The following is a 20,536-nucleotide window of genomic DNA, read 5'->3' on the forward strand; positions in this document are numbered from 1 at the left end:
CCAAAGTGCCTGTTTTGTTCAGCGGATGTCTGCTGAAAAGATTGCATCAAGGTTTTGAAACTCAGGTTTGAACACTATTTGATTTTTAAATTCTAGAGATAGAATGTTCACCCAGAAACACCATCCTCAGATCTCAGAGCCTATCTAACGATTAGTACATGGGTGAGAGTGTGCTATCAGAATCCAGGTTTGTTATGGATACAGTATAAACAATTGACATACATATTTTTATAGCAAGTTATAGTTTATGGTATTTAGAAATGTTTATTTACATATTTGTAGCAAATGTGTATTCAAGAATAAGCTGTTTCAAACCTATGGCTACTTCTTAGGCTGGGTGGGACATATAAAAATATAAAATAAATAACACAGTATTTAAGGTGTGCATTGAAATTCATTTAACATCTCTAATTTGTTAAGCTTAATTGTAATATTATATAACTAAGGGCTGAACTGGGCCCTGCTCTAGCATACTCACGTGACTGGTTTGTCTATCTCTTGGGCCAGTTTTGGGCTGTGTAGTCTTGTTTATTTATGTAAGTATGAAGGAGTAGGATCTAGTGTTTCAAAAGTTAAATATACATCTTTTATACTTAGTGACTATTTTATATTGCTAATATTTTCATTCTTAGTGTTTAACAATTACGTGAAATACATTTGACTTAGAATAAAAAAAGATTTGGCTATAATAACAAAGAAAAATAAACATTTAATTTTTTCTTTCTTATTTTGTTCCTAATATACTTATTTGTATATCAAAGAATATATAACTAAAGATAATAAATAGCAAAAAAAGCCTAATACATAAAAGTATTTAGTTAGCATCATATGCCATCTGACTCCTCCATCTACAAAGGATAGTTAAAAGTGACTTTTCATTAGATTTGAAATCCATGGCAAATGTCTTGCTTAGATTTCCCCAGAGTAAAAAACGAAGCGTATTTATTGGGATTTGCTGATTGTTGTAGCTTACATTTCTAAAATAACGGGCAAAACATAGCTTTCAGAGTTGTAGTTTGTTTATTCAGTACTTAATCAAATTGAGAATTTACCTAAATATAACATGCTGGTTTTGGGGGGGGAAATATTTAATAAACATCTGTATGCCCAGCACTGGGAATACAGAGATAAATAAGCTGAGTTTTGTCATAAATCAGTCGGAGCTCCTTTACATTTTCTGGCATATGATTCATGGTTTCTTGGCATTGTATACCTTATTAGCACTAAATTTCTGACTTCTAGGAACAAAAGTTTTGGAATTACCTACAGATATATTGCAATTTTTAAACCAGAACAATAATCCATCCAGTCAAAAGCTTATAAATTTTGGCTAAGTATGACACAACCTTCTGATGATAGAATTGAATTCCCAGCTTCTCACTGATATACAAAGAAATGACACCACAACCTGAACTTGAAGCAAATGTTGTAGATAACAAGGTTTTAGAGATATATAAGCCTATGTTTGAGTATCTTTGTTTTTTTACTTTTTTTTTTAAATACAGTTTGGGCATTGTTTTTGTTTTTCTAGTTTTTTTGGTGGAGTGGTTGTGAGAGAGAATTACAAAGTACATGTTATATCGGTGACATTAGAGTGGAAATTTATCAGATGACACTATTTAAGAATTAATGTCATTGTGCACTAAAAATATGTTCTTTTTATCCAGGTTGGTGCTCTTTTTGTATTGCCGTGTGTTATTAGTAACGTACTGATTCCACCTCCCAGCCAACTCAGTTCAAGAAAATGGAGAGAATACATAGCTAAAAAGCCCAAGACAATCAGTGGTAAGTAGTGAATCTTTTAAGTTGTTTTATGAAATGGAGATAACATTCTTTTTAAGATTTTTTTAATGTTTATTTTTGAAGGATAGAGAGACAGTGAGGGGCAGAAAGAGAGGGAGACACAGAATCTGAAGCAGCTCCAGGCTCCGAACAGTCAGCATAAAGCCCAACACGGGGCTCAAACCCACAAACCGTGAGCTCATGATCTGAGCCAAAGTCACATGCTTAACCGACTGAGCCACCCAGGCACCCCTCTAATAAAAAATCTTTTTCTTAATTTTTTAAATATTTATTTATTTTTGAGGGAGAGAGAGAGAGAGAGAGACAGAGCATGAGCAGGGGAGGGGCAGAGAGAGAGAGAGGGAGACACAGAATCTGAAGCAAGGTCTAGGCTCTAAGTTGTCGGCACAGAGCCTGACGCGGGGCTCGAACCCACGAATCGTGAGATCATGACCTGAGCCGAAGTTGGTTACTTAACTGACTGAGCCACCCAGGCGCCCTTAATAAAAATATTTTTAAAGATATTAGATTAGTAAGGACTAATGAAATGTTTTTAATTGATGAAGCATGTATCTTCTTGATTCTCAAATGATAAAAGTGTTTCAAAATAGTGAGCTGAAACTAATAAGGTTAAAATGACAGTATGTAACTGATATAAATAATTTTTATCTTGAGAAAAGGTAAAAGATGCAGGTAAAGATTTTGAAAGAGACTTCAGTCACGAAGACAAAGTAATCTTTCAATCAGCAAATACTTTATCATGTTCCTGTTGGATTCAGGGCATTATGCTAGGTGGTAGGAATGCAGTAGTGAACACTATCAACCACGGTTACTAACTTTTATCGAATACGCCATTCACTCGCATACTTGTTCTCTTCAAGCACATATGGAATATTCTTCAGGATAGACCATATATATGTTAGGCCATTAAATGAACCTAATAAATGTAAAAGGTAGAAATAACACTCAGTATGTTCTTCAATTACAGTAAAATTAAATTAGAAGTCAACAACACAAATGTGAGGAATGCTTTAAATATTTAGAAATTAAATAAGGCACTTCCTGAATAACCCGTGGTTCAAAGAAGAAATCAAAGGGAAAGTAGGAAAATGTTTTTAACTGAAAGTAAAACCAAAACACATCAAATTTATGGAAAGCAGTTAAGGCAATGCTAAGAGGATCATAAATGTTTATCTTATCATGGAAGAAATATCTAAAATCAGTAATCATATTTACAACCTCAAGAAGCTAGAAGACTAAATCCAAGTTAAATAGAAGGAAAGAATTAGGAATTAGACCAGAAGTCAATGAATAAAATGCTTAGGACTCCCATCTTACAAAAGAAATACAAAACCCGTACTTACTGTAAAACTTACTGGGAGTAATTAAAGAAGATGAAAGTAAATGGAGATATACATCATGTTTTAGATCGGAACACTCGGGATTAAGATGGCACTTCCTCCACATTGACCCATAGATCTAATTCAGTCTTTCACAAAATCCCAAGAGGACTTTTCATAGAAATTGATAAACTGATACTAAATTTAAATTGAATTACAAAGTACCTAGAATGGCCAAAACAATTTTGAAAAGGCAGAACAATTTTTGAGACCTCACCCTACCTGACTCAACTTCACAGCTATAAAGCCCCAGTATTCAAGGCAGTGTGGTATTGGATTAAGAATATACATGTATCAGTGGAACAAAATAGAGACAAGATGTCAATAGAAAAGATAGTCTCTTTAACACAGTGCTGGAAGAACTGGATATCCATGTGTGAAATATGGATTTATAGAAAAAATTATAAAATTTATGTAAAAATTAATTCAATATAGACTATATACTTAGTTATATACCTAAGTGTAAGCACTGAAACCACAACACCTCTGTAAGAAAGTATATCTAACAAAAAGATAATCTATAAAAAGAAAACAAGCCCATAAATCACCAAAGTTAAAAATGGCCACTTTTTGAGAACACTAGGAGAAAAAATTTTAAGGCTCCTGAGAGAAAACATTTCCAATCATGTCCAACAATGGACAAATATATATAAAAAAATTCTTACAACTCAATAGTAAGGAGACAACCCAAGTAATAAGTAGATAAGAGACTTCAATAGACATTTCATTAAAGATACATGAATAGCTAATAAAGCACATGAAAGATGCTCAACATCATTAGTCTTTTGGAAAATGCAAATTAAAACCACAGTGTTTTAATATACTTACTAGAATGGCTGTTACTAAAAACAGTGACTTTCAGGGGTCCCTGGGTGGCTCAGTCAGTTGAGTGCCTGCCTTCAACTCAGGTCACGATCTCATGGCTCAGTTTGTGAGCCATTCTCCCCCACTCTCTCTCTTCAGATAAATAAAAACTTTAAAAAAAACAGTGACTATCAAATGTTGATGAGAATATAAAGAAGCTAAATCTCACACACTGGTGGTGTTAGTATAAAATGGCATAGATACTCTAGAAAACAGTTTGGCAGTTAAACTTACACTTAGCTATGCAACCCAGTATTTCCAGCCCTAGGTACTTATCCAGGAGAAATGAGAACATATGTTCACACAAACACTTGCAAGGAACTGTTAATAAAAGCCATATTTATAGCAGCTAAGAATTGGAAACTCTGCAAATGTCTATCAGCCAGTAAATGGATAAACACAGTTTGCTTTGTCCATACAGTGGAATACTGCTCAACATACTGAGGCATAAGATGTTTTGGGTGTACCTAAATATGGTACATTTATAAAGCCAGATTTAAAAGACCATTCATTACATTATTTCATTTATATGGAATTTCTATGAAAAGCTAAAGGACCAGAAAGCAGATCAGTGGTTGCCTGAGGCCAGGAATAGGAGGGGAGACTGACTGCAAAGAGATAATGGAGGTTTTCGAAAACTGGATTCTAGTGATGGATGCATAATTGCATAATTCTTAAGTTAATCCCATTTATACTCTGATATATGTATATAAATATGTGTAAACTATACCTCACGTATATGTCTTAGAGAAGGAAGGAAAGAAAGAAAGTCAAAAAGGAAGAAAGTCATATGGGGCCCTAAATACAAGTCTCTGAGGAGGAAACCAGGCCAGGCCCGCAGTAGTTTGTAAAAGAACCCAATGGCTCAGTCAGTTAGAGCCTGGAGCGTGCTTGGAATTCTGTGTCTCCCACTCTCTCTGCCTATTTCCTGCTTGTGCTCTCTCTCAAAAAATAAACAAACATTAAAAAAATTTTTTAAAGCACCCAAGTGTTTCAGGTATATCCAGTGTCAAAAACTTCTGCCCTAGATGGGTTCTTTTCAGCCCTAGGCTAGAGGCCACTGTTGCTGAAGAGAATGTCCTTCAGATGCTCTGAGGCCAAAAAACATAAAAAAGTGTGTGGGAGGTGGAGAAACACGATTTTAGGCTTTAGAATTGTTTGAACAATGTCACTGTTGGAAAGTGATTAGCCTCCTAAAATGTCTATTGAAGACTAGATTTTATTTAATTTTTAGCATGAATATCATATAATTGGATATGTTATTTTATGTTTTCTTATGTTATGTATATAGAGAATACTTGTCATTAAGTCATAAGATTTACTTAACCAGAATATCTCACTACCCTAATCATCCTGAGATATTTTTCATTATATCCTATGGAAGATTATTTCTTCTTTAATATAATTTTGCATTTTACATTGTTAAACTGTTTTAAAAAGAGGGGGTGTTACAGGATTTTAAGAACTACTGAGAAACGTCTTGATACAAAATATGATTTTATTTTTATTTTATTAGAATTTCATTTGCTAAAGAAATTAATATACCTCTTCAATAAAGTGTATATGTTACCTATAAATTTTGATACAATTAAAGGGCACTTGTAGTTTCTGCCTCTTTCATTTTCCCTGTATAATAGATCCAAAATGGATGTTTGTTTTAGTGGAAAGAGGGCGTGCAAGCTAATCAATCTCTTCAAAGTTAATAGTGTAAAAGTAACTGATGAAAGTAGAAATTTTCTGTTGTAATCATTTCCCCTCATTTCTTTAGGAAGAGCTATGGGAATTGAATAACAAAGCTAATTGTAAAGCTGTTACTCCCTATGGTCTTTACATAAAAGTTATTCAATAAGCCTTCAATTAACACCTGCCAAACCCGGAACAGCATTTTTTAAATGACTGGATAATCATGGTCTGGGGAGTCCTTTAAAATAAATATTTTTCTTTTGAGGAAAATAAGATTGTTGTAATTATAACAGTGCTAATAAAGGTGAGGGAATTTAAACGAAATGTGGAAAGAAACACACATAGCTTGAATGACAAAGTGCTGAGTTGGTAAATAAATTGAAGTCACTATAACTCTTGGCAAACCTTAATTTCAAATGCAACTGGTAACAACAAGTGTTTTTCTCTCTGATAATCTTTATTATTTAAATTTCATTTCTAAAATTGATGTCCATAAAAAGTATTGATGTCTGTAGTGTACACTAATTACATAAATTTTTTTTGTACTTCCTGGATGTTTAGGATAAGCTTTAAGCCACAGTGTGTGCATCTGTGTAATAAACTGTTGTAATAAAATTACAGTAGTTTTGGGGGCGTGTGGGTGGCTCAGTCGGTTAAACATCCAACTCTTGATTTCGGCTCCGGTCATGATCTCAGTGGTCGTAAGGTGGAGCCCTGTGTCGTTTCTGGCTCCACACTGACAGCACGGAGCCTGCGGGGGATTCTCTACCTCTCTCTGCCCTTCCCCTGCTCGTGTGCTCTCATTGTCTCTCTCTGCCCTTCCCCTGCTCGTGTGCTCTCATTGTCTCTCTCAAAATAAATAAATAAAAGTAAATTTTTTTTTAACTACAGAAGTTTCTTTCTCTTTGTGTATGTGTAACACACATATAGCATAATATTTTAAGGTTTATCTTTATTGTACTTCATACCAATACTTCACTCCCTTTTATTGCTGAATACTACTCTGTCATTTGGATATATCACTTATTATTTATTCACACGTCAGTTGATGGACACTTTAGCTGTTGACCCTTTTGAACTATTGTAAAGAATGCTGCCATGATTATTTGTGTGCATGTTTTTGTGTGAACATGTATGTTTAAAATTATTTTGGATATAAACCTGGGAGTGAAATTGCTGAGTCATATGTTAATTATATGTTTACCTTTTTGAGGAGTTGCCAGACTTTTAAAGTAGCTGTACCATTTTATATCGCTACCAGCATCTATCAGAGTTCCATTTTCTCTGCCTCCTTATTAATACCTGGTATTGTCTATACTTTTTCTTACATTAATCCAAGGGAGGTAAAGTGATATCTCTCTGTGATCTTGATTTATGGGACCTTGTTGGCTAATGATGTTGAGCATCTGTAGGTGCTTATTGGCCATTTTTATATATCTTTGGAGGAATATCTATTCAGATCCTTTACTCAGTTTTTAATTGAGTTCGTTGTCTTTTTATTTTAGGAGTTGTAGAGCTACTTATATTCCAGATACAAATCTCTTATAAGATATATTATTTACAAATATTTTCTTCTAGTCTTTGGATGGACTTTTTTTTTTTACTAATTAGTAATATTTACTGAATAATTCGTATATGTCAGACAATGATCTAAGCACTGTCCATGTGGCATCTCACATTTAACCCTCCCCACGTGCCATATGCCATATGGATACTTCTTTTCAAAATTAATCATCTTTATTTTTTTAGGGCAGTTTTCAATACTCGGCAAAATTCAGCAGAAAGTACAGAGTTTCCATATAGCCCATGTCCTTACAAACATATAACCTCCCCTTGTTACCAACATTCCACGCCAATTGTACATTTGTTAAAATTGATAAACCTGCATTGACATATAATTATTACCCAAGTCTGTAGGGGCTTGACTCTTCATTCTCTTGATGATGTACTTTGAGCACAAAAGTTCTTAATTTTGGTGAAATTCAATTTTCTATTTTTTTTCTTTGGTTTCTTGTACTTTGGGTCTCTTATTTTAACAGACCATCCCCTAATCCAAGGTCATGAAGATCTATGCCTTTGTTTTATTTTAAGAGTTTTAAAGCTTAGCTCTTAAATGTATATCTGTGATCCGTTTGAATTAATTTTTGTATATACTGAGAGGTAGATGGGTAGGAGTTCAACTTCATTCTTTTGCATGTTGGATGTTCATTTGTGCCAAGAGAATTTGTTGAAAAGACTATTCCTTCTCCATCGACTTGTCTTGGCACCTTTGTTGAAAATTTATTTGACTGTAAGGGCACCTGGGTGGCTCAGTGGGTTAAATGTCCAGCTTTGGCTCAGGTTATGATCTCACAGTTGGTGGTTCCAGCCTGCTTTGGGCTTTGTTTGCACTGAGTGCCGAGCCTGCTTGGGACTCTCCCTCTCTCTCAGCCCCTCCCTGACTCACGCTTTTTCTCTCTCTCTCAAAAATAGATAAAAATCATTTGACTATAAATGTGAGAGTTTATTTCTGGCCTCTGAGTTCTATTAATCTGTATGTCTGTCCTTCTACCAATGCCTCAATGTCTTCTATACGATAGCTTTCTAGTAATTTTACAAACAGGGGAAGTACGATTCCTTTAAGTTTCTACCACACATTCACATTCTTCTCATTTCCCTGTCCTCCCAGTAATTTTAAATTAATTTCATTGTTTTAATTATTATGATTATGTAATCACTCTTAACAGTTGAGCCATGTAATGTATCTTATTTACCTGTCCTGTGCATTATTCTATGTTACCTAGAGTCAGTGATTCTTTTTTATATCCAGTCACAGAGCCTTCCCCCAGTGGTGAAATTCAGTTCAAGACCTTCAAGCACATTAAGTATTCCAATCTCTTCCAGATCTGCATGGCCTGGCTAATCCAGATTGGTTGGTTTTTCTGTCTAGATTTGTTCCATAGCTTTGGGTTTAAAAGGCTATTTTTTCATCATCAAGGAAATTTCTTTTGCCCTTTCTTTCTTGGTGCTTTGGATCCTTTAATCTTTTTATTTCTTTCTTTAGTCCCCCATTTTGGTGGAGCATATTCTCTAAAATCTTCCTGGAATTTTGAAGATACCACTCCATTGTGTTCCAGCTTTTAGTGCTGTTGTTTAGAATTCTATCGTTGTTCTCATTCTTGATTTTTTTAAAAATAGGAAACCCATATTTTCTCTGGAATTTTGTAGAACCTACTTGTTCATCCGAATTTTTATAATGATGTACTTTGGTAGGTCTATTTTTATTCTCATATTGGGCTCTCAGTATGCCTGGAAGCTTGTCTTTTTATTGGAGAAAATGTTCTTATAATAATTGTATTGATAATTTCCTTCCCTCTTTTTTTCCCCCCTCACTTCTGTTACTCCTGGTTAGATGTTATTCCTGGCTTGTATAACTGTCTCTCTTTCTCTTCCTCTATTATTTTCCATTTCCTTGTCTTTTTACTCTACATTCTGTAGATTCACCTTTTAGGTGAAGTACATGTCTGTGCTTTATTTTTCATTTCCATGAGCTTTTTATTATGTAATCTTCTTATAATTTCCTGTTCTCATTTAATGGATGCAGTATCTTTTCTGAGGATTCTAGTGACCTGATTGGATGTTTGGTTTATATGTGTGTGCATGCACATGCGTGCATGTGTGATTTCTTTTTACTGCATCTTCTTTCTTTCCAGCAAGTCACTTTTTTTTTTGTTTATTTTGGCATCTGGTTTTCATACTAGCAACTTTACTTGAGGTCTCAGGACACTGGCTGCCTGGTCACATTTAAGAGATAGTTCCAGAAAACTAATGGGAACATTTGGGTGCATGGCTGTAGCTTGTTGACTGTGATCTCCATTTTAGGGTGATCTCCTTGGGACCTTAGCTGATGCCAGCATTGGCATTCTTTAGTCTTTCCTCTAGGACTGATCATATTTCCAAAAGAAAACTCAATTGTGTTATGTAGCTTCCAAAATTTTAGAAGTTATGTAGATAAAGAAGGGTAAAAGGCCTCAATATTCAGTGTACAAGCACTGTCTAACCTACTGGTAACTAACGCTAACCCTGCTCTCTGTCCAGCAAGGCTCAGGCCAGAGAGGCATGTTATGTTGCGGTCTCCAGGGAGCAAACCACTGGACCTCTGGGCTGGGGAAAGGACAATCATGTGCCTCAACAGAAAAAGTGGTCACGGTGCCAATCTGCTTCTCCCAGACATCCACCTGTTTTCCTGTTTCACCTTCACGTTGCCTCCAGCCATCTGGGACCATCATCCCAGAGTCTTGTCAGGGTTTGCAGTATAAATTATGTTGCTGCTAAGCTTTTGCCACTGTTTATCTTTTCTCGGCTTCCTCAGTGGTCTCTTACCGATTATTCATCTGCTCTCCTGCTTTCAAAATCAGGTGCCGTTGTCTCTTCTGTCAGATATTAGTCCTTGTAGATTTGTGCTATTTAAAAAAAATCTCTTTATTCTCATTTTGTGGAATTTCAGGAGATCATGAAAATAAATGCTTATGTCTAATTCACCATCTTCAACAAAAAGGGACTCTACTTCTATTTTTAATCTCAAAGGCTTCACAGTTTTTCTTTGACCTTCGCTATAACCCTCACTTGATTTGTTTTTAAAATATACAAGAAGCTGTCGTAACTGACCTTCACATAACTGGCGGGCCAGATTAATGAATGCCCTCCATTCTCTCTGTAAAATACATTATGGATGCCCGCTGCAAGGACTGAAAGGCTACCCTGAAGTGTGTCTGCACTTCTGCCGCCACCACCTGAATTGTGTGTGCTCACAGGGGTCAGTTTATTCCGTTTTAAAGAAAGCTGGAAATAGTAGTTGATACATTACGGTCATAGAAAAAACATCATGCTGAACAGGCCATATCAAAAATTGATTAATAAGCACAGAGTTTTAATTTGAAGTAATTTGTGCCTTGTATCATTTTTGTTATCATTCTCTGCTTTCAATTTTCTGAGTTAAATGGACAAGTGCTACCCGAAATGTATTGCATAATGGCTTGTTTCCAAATAACATAGAAAGTCATTATTACCGTATGGGTCAAATGTATGATTCTGCAGTGTGGCCTGCTCAGCTTTCACATGCTTCACAAGAGAATTGTTTTTGCTTAGTTCCAGATGTTGAAGTGAAAGGCGAGTGCTCCGGCCTCTATCTCCTGTTACAAGGTGCTGGCGATAGGAAATGTAAAGCCACCTTGATGCACTCAGCCAACCAGATCAATGGCTCGTTTGCACTCCGTTTAATTCATGGAAAGATGAAAGCAAGGACAGAAGAAGCCAAACTGAGTAAGTGTTGATTTTAGACAGAAAACGTTTTACATTTGTTAACCTATGTGGTTTTTAATCAACTTACTTTCCCCAAACTCCATTTCGCTTTTAATTTGCCTTTTATTTCAAACATGTCGTAGCATATTTGAACAATTTGAGTACAGATAAATTAACCTCTTTTCACTATACCAGGTAAAACAGTATGTCAGCCTTCAGGGCCACATAGGAAATTTTCAGTGTTTTCCATTGTAAACACATATTATTTTTCTACAATGTATCTTTCAGTTTTACTTCCTTTCAAGCATCGTGTTCTGTTTTATTGCTTTTTTTTTTCTTTTCATGTTCTGTTTTGATTATCCATCACTGTATGACAAACCACTCCAAATTTAACTTAAAAATGCCTACTTATTATTGTGTTTCCTAGTCCTAGGGGCTGACTGGGCACCGCTGGATGGTTCTATTTTGAAGTCCCACTTAGAGCTGGGGCTCCATCCACCGGAAGACTTAGTGGAGCTTGAGGTGGAAGACAGCTTCTTCAACCACGTGTTCGGCTCGCGGGTTAGGGTGACGGGAGCGGATGAGTTGGGTTAGAATGACATTCTCTTCCATGACCCTTTCTCGCAGCCTGCACGGGCCTCCTCACAACACTGCAGTCTTGGGGTAGTCTGATTTCTTACATGGTCAGCTTTTCTTGGAGCAGTTGTTCTGAGGACCCTCAAGGTGTTTTTGACCTAGAAGTCATTCACTGTCACTTTCGCCGTAGTACCTTACTGATTTCATAGGGCTAGCCTGGCTTCACTGTGGAAGGACTACACAGCGGGTGAATGGGAGGGGGTTACTGGGAGCATCTTTAGAGACTGACTGCCACATTCCATCTGTGCTTGTGTTGGCATCTCAGTAGTTGAACCTGTAAGAGAAAATGTGATGGAAGAAATCCTATTCTGCTACCTAAATTCCCTCAATATAAGAGTCTGGTCAGAGATTAACATGCAAAATAATTTAGCATGCTTCATTTCTGCATCTTAGTTATTATTTATTTTGAAATAAGCAAGAGAGAGAGAGGAGTAATTGACTTGTTTTTTAAAATTATGTAATAACACTTTCCTGGGAACTGTTTATTACTGTCACAGAACAGCTTTAATACTGACTTTTTTTCTGTTTCTCAGGCTTTCCTTTTGACTTCTTGTCACTTCCACATTTTTCTGGTGAGCAACTCATACAGAGGGAGAGACAGTTAGCTAATGTTCAGGCTTTGGCCCTGAAAGAATGTCTGAGTAAGTAATGATTTGTACATTTCATTCTCCTGCAGGAATGTTGACTTGTTCGGAAATAATGCATTGTTATTGTCACACTTTTTAAAATTTCGTTTTTTAGTTTATTTAATTTATTTATCTTGAGAGAATCAGAGATAGCACAATTGGGGGAAGAGCGGAGAGAGAGGGAGAGAGAGAATCCCAAGCAGGCTCTGCACTGTGAGCATAGAGCCTGATACGTGGCTTGAACCCACAAAGCCGTGAGATCATGACCTGAGCTGAAACCGAGTCGGACAGTTAACCAATGGGGCCACCCAGGCACGCGTCACACCTTTTCTTACATTCTTTGTCTTTTAGGTATAACACTCATTTGTAGAACTCGTCTTGGTAGGGTGATGCAGAGGAGAAATGGTCTGCAACTTGTTTCCCACCAGATGTAGAATCTTCGTATTTATTCGTACATCTCTGTTAACATTCATGAAAATATTTCTTTAGGAAAATTTTGTATTTTATTCCTTTTAGCTATATACTAGAAAAGATACCTACTTTTTAAATCCTGATTAATATAGACCTTTATTTTTATTTTACATCCAAGTTAGTTAGCATATATTGTAATAATGATTTCAGGAACAGAATCCGGTAATCCGGTTTTCCAGAGTGGCTGCACCAGTTTGGTTCACCACCAGCAGTGCAAGATAGATCCTCTGTCTCCGCATCCTCGCCAACATCTCTTGTTGCCTGAGTTGTTGATGTAGCCATTCTGACAGGTGTGAGGTGGTATCTCATTGTGGTTTTGATTTATATTTTCCTGATGATGAGTGATGTTGAGGATTTTTGTATGTGTCTGTTAGCCATCGGATATCTTCTTTTGAAAAGTGTCTATTTATGTCTTTTGCCCATTTCTTCACTGGATTATTTAGTTTTTGAGTGTTGAGTTTGATAAGTTCTTTATAGATTGGATACTAACTGTTTATCTCATATGTCATTTGCACATATCCTCTCCCATTCTGTCAGTTGCTTTTTCATTTTGCTAATGGTTTCCTTTGCTGTGCAGAAACTTTTTATCTTAATGAGGTCCCAGTAGTTCATTTAAGAACATTTTTTTAATGTTTTATTTATTTTTGAGAGAGAGAGGGAGAGAGAGTGTGTGTTAACAGGGGAGGGTCAGAGAGAGAGGGAGACACAGAATCTGAAGACAGGCTCCAGTCTCTGAGCTAGCCATCAGCACAGAGCCTGATATGTGGCTAGAACCCACGAACCACAAAATCATGACCTGAGCCGAAGTTGGACACTTAACCAACTGAGCCACCCAGGCGCTCTACCCCCCACTCCCCTGCTAGTAGTTCACTTTTGCTTTTTTTCTCTTTGCCTCCGGAGACATGTTGAGTAAGAAGTTGCTGTGGACAATGTCAAAGAGGTTTTTGCCTTCTTTTTCCTCTAGGATTTTGATGGCTTTCTGTCAGGTTTCATCCATTTTGAGTTTATTTTTGTGTGTGGTGTAAGAAAGTGGTCCAGGTTGATTCTTCTGCATGCCACTGTCGAGTTTTCCCAACACCATTTGCTGAAGAGACTGTCTTTATTCCACTGGACGTTCTTTCCTACTTTGTCAAAGATTAGTTGGCCATAGATTTGTGCATCCCTTTCTGGGTTCACTATTCGGTTTCACTGATCTAAGTGTCTATTTTTGGGCCAGTACTATACTGTCTTGATGATTACAACTTTGTAATACATCTTGACGTCCAGGATTGTGATGCCTCCAGCTTTGTTTTTCTTTTGCAGAATTGCTTTTGGCTATTTGGAGTCTTTTCTGGTTTTATACAAATTTTAGGATTGTTTGTTCTAGCTCTGTGAAGAAGCCAATGTTATTTTGATAGGGATTCCATATACTATGTAGACTGCTTTGGGTAGTATTGACATTTTAACAATATTTGTTCTTCCACTCCATAGCATGGAATATTTTTCCATTTTTTTGTGTCTTCAATTTCTTTCATAAGCTTTCTCTAGTTTTCAGTGTATACATTTTTCACCTCTTTGGTTGGGTTTATTCCTAGGTATTATATGGTTTATAAATGGCATCCATTCCTTGATTTCTCTTTCTGTTGCTTCATTACTGGTGTATAGAAATGCAATTGATTTCTGTGCATTGATTTTATATCCTGCGACTTTGCTTAATTCAATAGATCAGTTCCAGCAGTTTTTTGGTGGAATCTTTTGGGTTTTTCCATATAGAATATCATGTCATCAACAGAGAAAGTTGGACTTCCTCCTGGCCAATTTGGATGCCCTTTATTCCTTTGTGTTGTCTCACACACTGTTGTCTCCAGGCCTTCTTTAGAAAGGCCTGGATTGCTGTTTACTTTTGTTTTATGATGCCTTTGCTGTGTCCTAGAGGTTTTGGGCTGTGGTGTTATCATTTTCACTGGCTTCCATGTACTTTTTAATTTCCTCTTTAACTTCTTGGTTAACCCATTTATTCATTCTTTAGTAGGCTGTTCTTTCTCTTTAAAAAAAAATTTTTTTTATTGTCTCATTTAGTTTTGATATCGAGAGAGACAGAGCATGAGAAGGGGAGGGGCAGAGAGACAGGGAGATACAGAATCTGAAGCAGGCTCCAGGCTCTATTGTCAGCACAGAGCCCGATGCAGGGCTTGAATGCATGAACATGAGATCATGACTTGAACCGAAGTTGGGGGTTTAACTGACTGAGCCGCCCAGGCGCCCATTTAGTAGGATGTCCTTTAGTCTCCAAGTATTTGTTGTCTTTCCAAAATTTTTTCCTGTGGTTGATTTTGAGTTTCATAGCATTGTGCTCTAAAAATATGCATGGTATGATCTTGATCTTTTTGTACTTGCTGAGGGTTGGCATGTGATCCTTTCTGGAGAATATTCCATGTGCACATGAGAAGAATGTATTCTGCTGATTTAGGATGAAATGTTCTGAATATATCTATTAAGTCCATCTAGTCCAGTGTGTCATTCAAAGCCATTGTTTCCTTATTGATTTTCTGCTTAGATGATCTGTCCATTGCTGTAAGTCAGGTGAAGTCCCCTACTATTATGGTATTCTTGTCAATGAGTTTCTTTGTTTGTGATAAGTTGATTTATATATTTGAGTGTTCCATGTTGGGTGCATAAATGTTTACATTGTTACATCTTCATGGTGGATAGACCCCTTAATTATGATATAATCCCCTTCTTCATCACTTGCTACAATCTTTATTTTAAAATCTAGATTGTCTAGTATAAGTATGGCTACTCCGGCTTTCTTATGGCAGCCATTAGCATGATAAATGGCTCTTCATCCCTTACTTTCAATCTGATGGTGTCTTTAGGTCTCAAGTGGGCCTCTTGTAAACAGCATATTGATGGATCTTGTTTTCTTATCCATTCTTTTACCCTCTGTCTTTTGATTGGAGTGTTTAGTCATTGACATTTACAGTGAGTACTGAAAGATATGAACTTCTTGCCATTGAGTTACCTATAGAGTTGGAGTTTCTGATGGAGTTCTCTGGTCCTTTCTAGTCTTTGTGTCTTTTGATCTTTTTAGTTTTGTCTTTTCTCTCTTCAGAGAGTCCCCCTTAAAATTTCTTATAGGGCTGGTTTAATGATTACAAACTCCTTTAGTTTTTGTTTGTCTGGGAAACTCTCTCTCTATTTTGAATGACAGCCTTCTGAATAAAGAATTCTTGGCTGTATATATTTTTTTTATTTAGCATGTTGAATATATCCTGCCACTCCTTTCTGGCCTGCCAACTTTCTGTGGATAGGTCTGCTGTGAACCTGATCTGTCTTCCCTTATAGGGTAAGGACTTTTTTCCCTTGCTGTTTTCATAGTTCTTTCCTTATCTGTGTATTTTGTAAACTTGACTGTGATATGCCTTGCTGATGGTCGTTTTTTGTTGTGGACCAGTTGTTTCTTAGACCTCCTGACATCTTGGAGACTTCTCTTTTCTTCTTCTCTTCTTTTGGAGTCTCCTTTTTTCCAGACTCCTTGTCCTCCTTCTTCTTGAATTACTCCCTTGTTTGGTTGGTGACTGTCTTTCAGTAATTACTTGAATAAAAGTTCATGGCTCATAATTTTTTTAAGCTCTTGCTTATCTGAGAATATCTTGACTTGACTGACACGTCATAAAGACTTCTAGATTGAAAGCCATCTACCTTCAGAATTTTGAAGACATTACTTTATTGTCTTCTATATGGCTGTGTTCCTATTGAGAAATCTAATCCTTATTCTTATCCTTTGTAGTGCTTTGTTTTTGGTTTATTTGCTTTTACCCCATTCTTGAATCTTTATCTCTTTATTCTGAATCATAGTGTGTATATATTTGCTGTCATCTCCCTCTGTCTCCAATTTATTAAGTTGTCCATTTGATGAGCCATTTCAATAGAAGATTCACATTCTTAAGTCTGAAAATTTTTATCTCTTTAAGAATTTATTGTCTTTCCTTTTCTCTTTTTTTTTCTTTCTAGAACTTTTATTAATTATATGTTGGCTTTTCTGGACAGAATACCTAATTTTCTTTTCTATTTCCATATTGTTTTCTTTTTGTTCTAGTTTCTGGACAATATCTTGCATTTTGGTTTAAATCTTTTTATGGTGTATTTAAAATTTAAGTGCTCATGTACTTAATTTTCAAAAGTCTTTTTCTTATTCATCAACTTCCTTTATCAAAGCATCCTATACTTATTTTGTGGCTGTCATGTCTGATTGTTTCTATAAGAATATTAATTATAACAAGCTTTCTTTTGTTCTCTACAATGTTTTTTTATTTGTTTGTTTGTTTTTTCCTGCTGGGCTTCTTTTTCCTCTTTGCTTGCTTTAGTCTCTTTTTCATCTTAGATTTTTTCCTATTTGAGGGTCCCAATAAATAAACCTCCTTACCCACCAAAAGTTGGAACCAGTTGAAAAATAAACTTAAAAACACACAGATGCAAATAAATAACAGGTACAAGCTGGATTGAAAGATATGACTTTTTAGATCTATGGCCAGGTGAGTTTTCTGATACATAACCCAGAATTGAATTTCCCCCTCTTGAATGAAGAGCTAGGCAACTGACGACCAACCCTGTTGGGGCAGGGCCCTTACCACATTACAGAAAGCATACAGCCTGAGGTCCTGCCAGCTCAGAGGAAGGCTGGGGAGAAGGATCTGATCAATGAATGCTTGTTTCTTCTCCAGACTAGCTCAATAAGTGATGGGTGGGAGAAGGGAGCTAAACGTGTTACTGAATCAAAGTCTTACATGTGTAAACATAAGACCGTTGGAATGCAGAATCCTCTCTCTCCTCAACACCTTTTCTTAAATGTCTACTGACTCTTTTCTGTCTGTCCTGTTTTAAATGGGAAGCTTTGTATACCTTGCTCTAATAGACTGTCTAGCAAGCTCTACTATAGAGCAGTGGAGTGACAAGTCAACATTTTGGTTATGAGATCCTGTCCCTATGTCTGCCTCAATATCAGGACAAAGCTCTTTTCTCTGGGGGCATTCAGTTTTTCAAAAGGGGAATCCTTTCATGTTTCTTGGGAAGCATTTGTACCTGCTAGCTTTCTGGCCACAGGGCTCAGGGGTGGACCTTTCAGTATGTAGACTTCTATTTAATCCCTCAGTTTTAACCCCAGCTTCAGGGCTGCCTTTCGATATGCCTTATGGGACTCCTTTTCAGCTTCCTCCCCACAAAATGAGAACAGCCTCCTGGCTGTGAGGGCTGGAGGGTGGGGTGAAGACCGTTATTTAGTTTCCTCTGCTCCTTTTCTGAACATCTATGTGTCCAGTCCTAGTTTGGCCGGGGTGTCTCTATCATCTGCTAAGTCCACATAGTAGTGCTTTGGCGGCACCCAGTGGACCCTTCTCTCCTGTACCAACTCAGTTACCGTTCCACAGGCGTCTTGTCTTCCGAAATGTTAAAAACTGTCATTATTAATTGTTTCTGCTTCTGTTGTCCTTTTTTTATTCCATTGCTGTGGACTTAGGTTTTAGGAAGGAGAAGAAATAGATGGAATTGGCCGAGTGATCACATGTTAGTGAAAGTCTTACAGGTTTTATCTTCACATAAACACCATCATCCTTAATGGACTACAATATATCCTGAAAACTTGTACACTTGTGTTTACCATTTTTCACTTCTTGGTGTTAGCACATTATTCTGTTTTTGTTCATCTCACATAACTGGAAATTCTATCATTACCTACAAATGGGATTAAAAGGAAAATAGGCCTAAGCATAGGAACGTTGATTTGCTGGAGAAATTCAGCTGTTTCACTTTTGAAAATATCTCCCATGAGAGAGTGGTAGATGTGCTTCTAGAGAGACTCTAAAATAATAGTCATATGGTTAATGATATTGTTTTGTTGTTTTACAGAAAGGAGAAAGTTGGCAAAGCAGCCTGAAGTAGTTTCTGTTGATGAGCTCAAAAACCTGTTAATACTCACAAGGGAACACTTTGTAGATCATTTTGACACTATTCTTCCTAAAACAATCTCAATGAAGACAGACAAAATTAAAACCTACGATATGTCAAATGGTAAGTATTTTTTTTTGGTTTAGATATTAGTTCTTTTTATATGTTTGGCATTTATTATAGTGACTTATTATTAAAACTAATAAAAATGTTGATCAGATCAAGGTGTATCTTATAAACTTAATTAGTCATATATATTTGCATAGTCACGTATGTGTGTGTATATGATGAACTATTTCTCATCATTTGAATGTTAAAAAGTTTTTGATCATTCCTTTTTTTTTTTAAAGTTTATTTATTTGAGAGAGAAAAAGCACATGCATGCATGTGGGGCGAGAAGGGGAGGAGCAGAGAGAGAGGGAGAGAGAGAATCCCAAGCAGGTTCCAGGCCGTCAGCACAGAGCCCGATGTGGGGCTCGATCTCACAAATGGTGAATCATGACCTTAGCCAAGCTAAGAGTCAGACGTTTGACTGAGCTGCCCCGGTGCCCTATTCACTCCTTTTTTTAAAGCAGGTTTTTGAGCAGCGGGAGAAGCATTTTAAGGTGATTCCTCTTACTGCTTTTATGAAGCTACTAGGAAGGGTGGATTTCTGTTAAGTTATATTTTTATAAAATAAGAATAGTGGTACCTACACAGTAAGTTTACTATCGTTAAAACTATCTCCAATAAGATGCTCCACATTTGCCATCACTATAGCAGGAACAGTCACTAGACTTCACTGAAGGCGCAGGGTATCATTTCTATATTCATTTGCATTTTTTTTCCTATTTTCCTGGTTCCTATTGTGACGAATTTGAACCGAGTCAAGCTTTACCAGATCTAACGAGAAAGCATGTGCTGATAGCGTAGCGTTTAAATGTCCAGGATAATTTTTTTGCTTTTATCCCATGAGAACCTTTTTATTCCATAGGTTAATAAGAAAATGACCAAAGAATCAAGTTAACAGTAATGTTTGTTGAATGCCTTTTCTTTGTTTGACACCATGAAGGTATACAAAGAAGTAAAAATTTGACTTTATGGCTTATGATGTTTTGAAAGCAAAATGTAAATACCACTTGCCGTGCCATTTGAAGAGCCCAGGCCCTGGAGCTGGGGTGCCAGGGCTCAGAGCTGAGTTCTGTCGCTTGGGAGCTGTAAGTCTTTGGGCAGTATTCCACCTCCCCATGCTTTTGCTTCCTCATGTTTAAAGTGGGCTTTTTAAAATACACTTACAAGGGTTATTGTGAGGATTAGATGAGTTGATGCATAAGAACATAATTGCCCAAGACCTATGAGCTGTCATTTGTGTTATCATTATCATCATCATCACATATCAGTAGCAAGTTCAGTAGCAGTGCAGAGTCGTGTCAAAGACATTGGAGACAGTGTAAGGTTACTTGTAAATGGGGGATATGTCCGATAAAGAGACCCAGCGTCTTGCTTGCAGCATGGGCTCTGGAGCAGACTAACAGGGTTGGATGCCCGCTCTGCAGCTTACTTGCTATATTACTTTGGGCAAGTTTTCTAACCTCTCTGAGCCTCAGCATTTTTTAAACCTTTAAATTGGGATGACAAAGGTTGTTATGAGGATTAAATGAATTATTTATAAATTGCTTAGAAAGTTGCCTGGTATGAAATGCTATATATTTGTTTTTAAATAAATGAATACGAGTTTAGAGGAAAGGAATCTAAGGAGGGTTGGATAGTCACAGAACACTTCATTAGGAGCCTAGGGACTTCGATGTAGGTCTTCAGTGATGCATGGGCTCCAGGTAGAGCAGAGAAGATAGGATTTTCCAGGGAGAAGGAGTAATACACCCAGAATCGTGG

At 36.7% G+C, this 20,536-nt stretch overlaps 1 protein-coding gene across 1 annotated transcript in view; it reads left to right on the forward strand.

Annotated features, from left to right (window-relative positions):
* The window catches only part of MTBP (MDM2 binding protein), a 71,528-nt gene that overhangs the window by 21,501 nt on the left and 29,491 nt on the right, over positions 1-20,536 (forward strand). The window contains exons 11-14 of the mRNA XM_029923587.1: positions 1,668-1,785; positions 10,857-11,030; positions 12,179-12,286; positions 18,626-18,787. Coding sequence (XP_029779447.1) covers positions 1,668-1,785; positions 10,857-11,030; positions 12,179-12,286; positions 18,626-18,787 — 562 coding nt within the window. The remainder of the gene's footprint in view (positions 1-1,667; positions 1,786-10,856; positions 11,031-12,178; positions 12,287-18,625; positions 18,788-20,536) is intronic.

This window comes from Suricata suricatta, chromosome 15, assembly GCF_006229205.1.
Source record: "Suricata suricatta isolate VVHF042 chromosome 15, meerkat_22Aug2017_6uvM2_HiC, whole genome shotgun sequence".
In the NCBI taxonomy this organism is placed as follows: Eukaryota; Metazoa; Chordata; class Mammalia; order Carnivora; family Herpestidae; genus Suricata; species Suricata suricatta.